The following is a 6,593-nucleotide window of genomic DNA, read 5'->3' as shown; positions in this document are numbered from 1 at the left end:
GATCCCACATTCCCACACTCCATCCACAGGGAACTGGGGATGCCTCGAAAAGAGGAGGAAAATTCTCCACGGAGCCACAGGAGGATCCCAAATCCTGGTCCAGGAATCCAGGCTTGGAATCTTCCAAAGCCCTGGAGCCGAAGCTTTGGAATGCTCTCTCCAGAGGGGCAAAGCTGGGCTGGGAATTTTGATCCCACCAAAATCCCTTCCCAGGCAATTCCCACCCAATCCATGGAGTTTTTCCAAGGGAAAGACGCGGCCACGGAGAACCCGGGATGAAGAAGGAGAACATCTCCACAAGAGACTCGCAGGGAGCTCATTTGCATCCCCCTTATCCCAAAATCCGGATTATCCCAAAGATTTTGCTGGAATTTGCTGAGCTGGATGCTTTGTGCCCCTCTCCTGCTGTCCCAATCCCGCCAGGAAGAGCTGGAGATTCCCAAATCCATGCCAGGACGTCCCACGGTGACGTCCCTTCCATCACTTCCCACTTTTCCAGATCCCAGCTCCAGGAGCAAACGTTCTGCCCATAAATCCATGGAATTCATCCCAAAAAAAAAGCGTTTCCACGGATGGGAGACCACCCAGAGGCAGATCCCTCATCTCCCTTCATCCCACCCATCCCTCTGATCCCAAACTCCCTCCACGGAGCCTCTCCCTGGATCCGGCCCTTCCCCGGGGCTGCAGATCCTTGGGAAAAGAGGTGGAAAAGCAGGAGATGCATCCCAAAAAAAGGTTCCCAGCTCCTGCTTTTCCTGTCCTGGCCGGATGGGAAGCGGCTCCAGGATTTATCTCTGAGCACAGGGAGGTGGAGAGGGGCTTTTAATCCCTTATTCCCGGAAAATATCCACCAAGGAATTACAGGAATGGGAAATTATTCCAGAGGTTTGGGCGGGAGACAAACAAATCCCCACCTCTCCTGCTCCAGGTGGGATTTTCCATACGGAGAAGAGCTCCTGGCACTGGAGGAGCCAAAATGTGTGGCCTGGAGGCCGGGAAGGAGCCACATTCCCACCTCCGTTCCCTCCAGCGGGAATTGCGGGTTTTCCTGGCGCTTCCCCGACCTCCTCGGAGCCGAATCCAAGCTGGGAGTTGGGAACGAGGCACATTCCCTGATCCAAAGGCTTTGGAGAGCCCCCCAGTCCCTAATTCGATAAAACCAACAATTCCAAAGAGGGAACAACAGCCGCGGGTTGTTATCCCTGCCTTTGGAATCCGCCCGCCCTTGGCATTCCCGCCGGATCCGGGCCCCGACGCAGCGAAAACAAGCCCGTGATTGACGGGTTATTTTTGGGAAAAAATAAAGGAGAGGGGAAAAGTGGGAAGCAGAGAATGGGATGAGTTTGGAACGAGCCCGGCAGCGCCGCCGCCAGCAAACAAAAGGGCACAGAGAGCAGCTGGATCGGGAAGGATTCCAGTCCCATCCCTCAGCTGGGATCCGCCGGCTGGAGCCACCCCCCAAAATCAAGGATTTGGGAGCTCCTGCCCTCGTTGGGGCTCTGTGCGGGGTCAGAGCTCTGAGAGCGGCCGAAGTCGAGGATTTGTGTTGGGAAATTGGGGAAAATCCCCCAAAATCCCATCAGGGAATTGCGAGCGGGCGAGGCTGCTTCATCCTGCTCCAGGCAGGAATTCGTGCCCGTTCCCAGGGGTCTGTGGAGAGCTCCCGGCTCCATTCCTGCCTCCATTCCCAGCTCCATTCCCAGCTCCAGTCCCGGTTCCATTCCCAGCTCCATTCCCAGCTCCATTCCCAGTTCCATTCCCATTCCATTCCCAGCTCCATTCCCAGCTCCATCCCCAGCTCCCTGCTGAGCTTTTCCCTCAGGAAGATCCTTGGCTCTGCCTCAGCCGAATTCCCGGAATTCCCGGATTCTCTAAAACCCCGCTCTTATCCCAAGAGCTTTTCCAGGAACACGAGGTGAGAGCCGGTCAAGCATTCCCAAACCAAGGAATTCCCAGCAGGAAAGAGCATTTTTGGGGGAAAAAAGCCATCACGGGAAACGTCTCCATGGGAAGGGGCGGCTGGTGGGATCATCCAGGTGCTCCAGGACCACCCACGGATTTGGGATTCAAGGTCCAGGCAAGGCCTGGAAGTGTTTGGAGGCTCCTGAGAAGCCTCCAGGCTTCCAGACCTGGAAAAGTCCTGGTGTGGGGTTTTTTCATGGGATTCCCATGGGAATCTCCTGAGATTTAACAGGAATGGGAGCAGAGAAATCCCTGGGATGGATCCAGGCTGGGATGAGCACATGGAGCAGCCCTGGGAGAGGGAGCTGGGGCAGAGCTGGACATGGAAACCTCCCTGGGCTGATCCCAGGGCAGGAAAAGTGGGAATTCTGCTCTCCAGAGAGAGCCCAGAGGAGGGTCCAGGATGATCCAGGAAAAGCTGGGAATGTCCAGCCTGGAGAAAAGAGAAGCTTTGAGTTGACCCAATTTTGGCCTTCCAGGACCCAAAGGACCTGACAGAAAAGATGGAAAAAAATCTCTTCAGAAGGGCCTGGAGGGACAGGACACAGGGAATGGCTCCGAAATTCCAGAGGGGAAATGGAAATGGGGGATTGGGAAGGAATTCCCGGCTGGGAGGGAGGTGAGGGCCTGGCACAGCTTTCCCAGAGGAGCTGGAGCGGCCTCTGGATCCCTGGGAATGTCCAAGGCCAGGCTGGGATAGAGGGATCTATCCCTGCCCATGGAATTCCAGCTTAAAGCATCCCGAGATTCCAAGGCTGAGCCCGTGGATGGAGCCGGGAATATCCCAAGCACCTGGATCAGAATTCCTTACCCCAGGCCAAAGGGCACCGACATTCCCGAGCCAAACCCTGCAACATTCCCGGGATTCATTTTTGGGCGATGCCAATAAATCCCAGGGGAATTTGGGGGGCAGGGGAGGATGAACACCCCCAAACTGAGCTTGGGGGACTCCGGAATTGCTCCAGGAGCGGCCACAGGAATTTTTCCACCCAGAAATAAAGCCGGGAATGTCTCCCCATCCCAAAGACGCTGATTTTCCTGGGAAGGCGCGAGGAGAGGGAAGATCCTGGCTGGAATCGCGGCTTTTTCCCGAGCTCTGGATTGGAAGCGGCGGCTCCTGAACGCCGCCGGTGGGAAGAGGGAAATTGGGCTAATTGGGAAGGGTAATTAACACAGCGAGGGGGATTCTCCGAAGGGGCTGGATTTACCCGGAGAGGCTCCGTGGGAACGCGGGATCCGTGGAGATGGGAGGGAAAACTTCCAGAAAGGAGCCGGAGGCAGGATTTGATGGGAAAAGCGTTAATAGGGAAGGACGGCGGGAATGTGGGATGGAATTTTGGCAGGTGAATTAAAGCAGGATTTCATCCCTGCTCCTCCTTTTCCCTCATTCCCCCAGGACACAATTCCCACCAAATTCCTCCTTCCATTAGAAACAACCACGAGCAGGCGTCTCTCCCACCACCCTTGGAAAAACCCCAAGATGGGATTTTCCCTCCAAAAACAAGGAAAAATCGGCTTTTCCAGGCTGGAAAACGAGCTGGGAAAAATCCCGGCCAGAACAACCTCGGTGGGGGGTGAAAGGAGAGGGGAGAGAATTCCAGCTAAAATCCCAACCTGCGTTTTCCAGGAATATCCCCAAGGACAGCAAAGCCCAGGAGCCTCAAACACTTGAATTTTCCCTGTTGTTTTTCCCTCTGGATGGGGGGCGGGAAGCAGAAGCCAAAGCAAATCCCACCGGGATAAAAACCCGCTGGAAATCTCCGGGAACGCGGCGCTTCCATCCCTCCCACGGCCCTCGGGAGCCCTCGGTGGGGCCGCATTTGAAGGAGCCAGCCCTCATCCCACAATCCATGGATCCACGGGGGGGAAAAGGAGGATTTTTCCAGCTTTTCCAGTCCCTTTTCCAGACTCTCCTCTCCTTTTCCATGGTCCAGCGCTGCCTCCTCCGCGTGGCCTCGTTTTTCCCTCCTGACGCCTCCTTAACCCACTTAGCCCCGGCCGGGATTTTTTTTGGCCGAAGGAAGAGGTTGAGCCGGGGACAAAGAGGGGGAAAAAAAAGCTGGAAAACACCTCGGGAATGATCCCGGCTCCTCTCGGGGTCACAGAGGGATTTTCCTGACCCGCTGGGGGATGCGGAGCGAGGCTGGGAACCCTTTCCCCCCACCCCGAAAATAAAAGCTTCTCACGGATGGTTTGTGGGGTGGGGAGCGATTCCAGAGGATTCCCGGGAATCCTCCGGGATGAGGATGAGGAGCTGGATGAGTGGGATGATAAAATCAGGCAAAATTCCTTAAAGAAAATAAAGGGGAGGGGGCTTTGGGGACACAGAAATGTAGGGATGAGCAGCGGGAATTGGGGATGCGCCCACCTGGATCTTCCCGGGCTCTGGATCCCTTGGATTCCTCTCCAGCCGGGATGGGGAGGGCACGGCTCCAGCCAAGGATGCCGTCAGCCAGGAAAAAGCCATCTGCCCTCGGAAATTCGGGAATGGCGAGCGCTCTGTCCCCCCGAAATTGGGGAGCGAGGCGGGGCCCCCCGAAATTCGGGAGCAGCTCGGCCCCCGAGTGAAGGGAGGAGCCCCCGAGCCCGGGTTCGGCCGGGATTTGTGGCTGGATGATGGAAAAACAGAGCCCGGGATGGGATTTTTGGGACAGCTTGGGGCGGGGGGGAGGGAAGGATGACAGAATTCCAGGCTGGATGGGGTTGGAATCCCAAAAAACCCACAAGGACAGCTTCCAGAGGGAGATGCTGAAGGCGGCGGATCCTCGGGATGCGGCGAAGTTCCAGCGGGGTTCGGGGAGCTCGCGGACACCCAAACCCAAACAATCCCAACAATTCCCCACGCCGGATCCATCACTTCCCAACCCCCCGACCCCTCCACGAACCAATTTCGATCCCGTTTTTTCCCCCCTGGCGAGCAGAGAATTATATTTTTAATTTTTTTTTTCCCCCCCACCCGCACCGCAAGGAAAAATCAACAGCGCGAGAGCAACCGCCCGATCTGCGGCGAGGAAAAAGCAGGAGAGAGGCAGGAAAAATGATCCCTGCGCCAGTGACAGACAGCTGGAGCTCCGGGAAAGCCGGGGGGATGCGGCGTTCCTTGGAAATTGTCAATCCGTGACCTTAAAACGGCGGCGGAGGAGAGCGGGGAGGGGAGGGGAGGCAGCCGGGGGTGGCTTTGGCACAAGTTCACCCCTTTCCCAGGTTTTATTCCCGATGGATGGCGGGATGCTCGGGAAAGGGGGGCTCGGAGCGGCAGCCGCAGCTCGGCTGGAGCCGATGGAAAAGAGGGATTCAGGGAATTCTTTCCCGAGCCAAATCCAGGCTGGGCTCGGGGGATGGAGGGGGAAGAATCGGCTCCTTTGTGTGGAGCTGGCCCCGCGCAGCCCCGCAGAGCGAGGCTCCCCCTCCCCGCGCCCTGCAGCGCCCGCCGGCGCCTCCCGGAGAGCAAAAAGTCCATTAAAAATATAAAAAAAAAATAGAAATAAAAATATATAAAAATATATAAAAATAATAAAAAAAAGGGAGATGTGGAGCAGGCTCGGCTCGCGCCTCCATCTCCCGGCGCCTGGAAAAGCTCCCGGTTTCCCGGGGGTTCGGGAAGGAGCGGCCACCTGAGACCCCCCGAGCGGGAATTGGGAGGGAGGGGTAAAAAAAAGGAGGGAATTCGCCTGGAATGGACGTGGAATGAAATTCCACGCGCGGCCCTGCGGCTGTGGGATGCGAGGAGGGGAAAGTTTCCTTCCCCGGGCGCTTTTTCCTCCCCGGAGCCCCGGCTTTGGGGCTGGGCTGGGGAGCGGAGTCCCGGGGTTTGGGGAGCTCGGGGGCCGCGGACCCCCAGGACAGCGGGAATTTGGGGTTTGGGGATTCCCGAGGGGCAGGAGAGGCTGCGAGCCCCCCAAAAACGGAGCTCGTGGGGGACCCCAAAGCGCAGCCCCCCCTCCCCGGCTGGAGCAGCGCTGGGATGCGCAGCCGGAGCTCGGGAGCAGCGGGAAAAGGGGACACGGGGAGGCCCCCATGGATGCGACCCCCAGGGCCTCTCGCACCCCATTAACGGCGCCCCATTAGCACATCCCACCCCAGCTCCCGGTTATGGGGTGCTCCATTAACAGATTCCACTCCAGTACCGGGTTATGGGGTGCCCCATTAGCGGATCCCACTCCAGTACCGGGTTATGGGGTGCCCCATTAACGGATCCAAATCCAGTACCGGGTTATGGGGTGCCCCATTAACGGATCCAAATCCAGTACCGGGTTATGGGGTGCCCCATTAACGGATCCAAATCCAGTACCGGGTTATGGGGTGCCCCATTAACGGATCCAAATCCAGTACCGGGTTATGGGGTGCCCCATTAACAGATCCCACCCCAGCTCCCGGTTATGGGGTGCCCAATTAACAGATTCCACCCCGATTCCCGGTTATGGGGTGCCCCATTAGCACATCCCACACCAGTACCGGGTTATGGGGTGCCCCATCAGCACATCCCACCCCAATTCCCGGTTATGGGGTGCCCCATTTACACCTCCACACCCCTTCCCCCATTACCAAACCCCAATTCCCCAATTCCAAACCCGTTCTCCTCTCCACCCCCATCACCCCAAACCCCAGGGCGGGGGCGCCGACACCGTTCC

The 6,593-nt window shown here is 57.5% G+C and overlaps 1 protein-coding gene across 1 annotated transcript in view; it reads right to left on the bottom strand.

Annotated features, from left to right (window-relative positions):
- Positions 1-5,520, bottom strand: part of IGSF21 (immunoglobin superfamily member 21) — a 31,685-nt gene extending 26,165 nt beyond the window's left edge. Inside the window, exons 1-2 of the mRNA XM_033519356.1 lie at positions 5,515-5,520; positions 4,331-4,571 (exon numbers count right to left, since the gene is read on the bottom strand). Of these exons, the coding sequence (XP_033375247.1) occupies positions 4,331-4,571; positions 5,515-5,520 (247 nt within the window). The remainder of the gene's footprint in view (positions 1-4,330; positions 4,572-5,514) is intronic.
- Between the last annotated feature and the right edge of the window lie 1,073 nt (positions 5,521-6,593).

This window comes from Parus major, chromosome 21, assembly GCF_001522545.3.
Source record: "Parus major isolate Abel chromosome 21, Parus_major1.1, whole genome shotgun sequence".
NCBI lineage: Eukaryota > Metazoa > Chordata > Aves > Passeriformes > Paridae > Parus > Parus major.
Note: the sequence above shows the minus strand (reverse complement) of the source record. Positions and strands in the feature narration are given on the sequence as shown.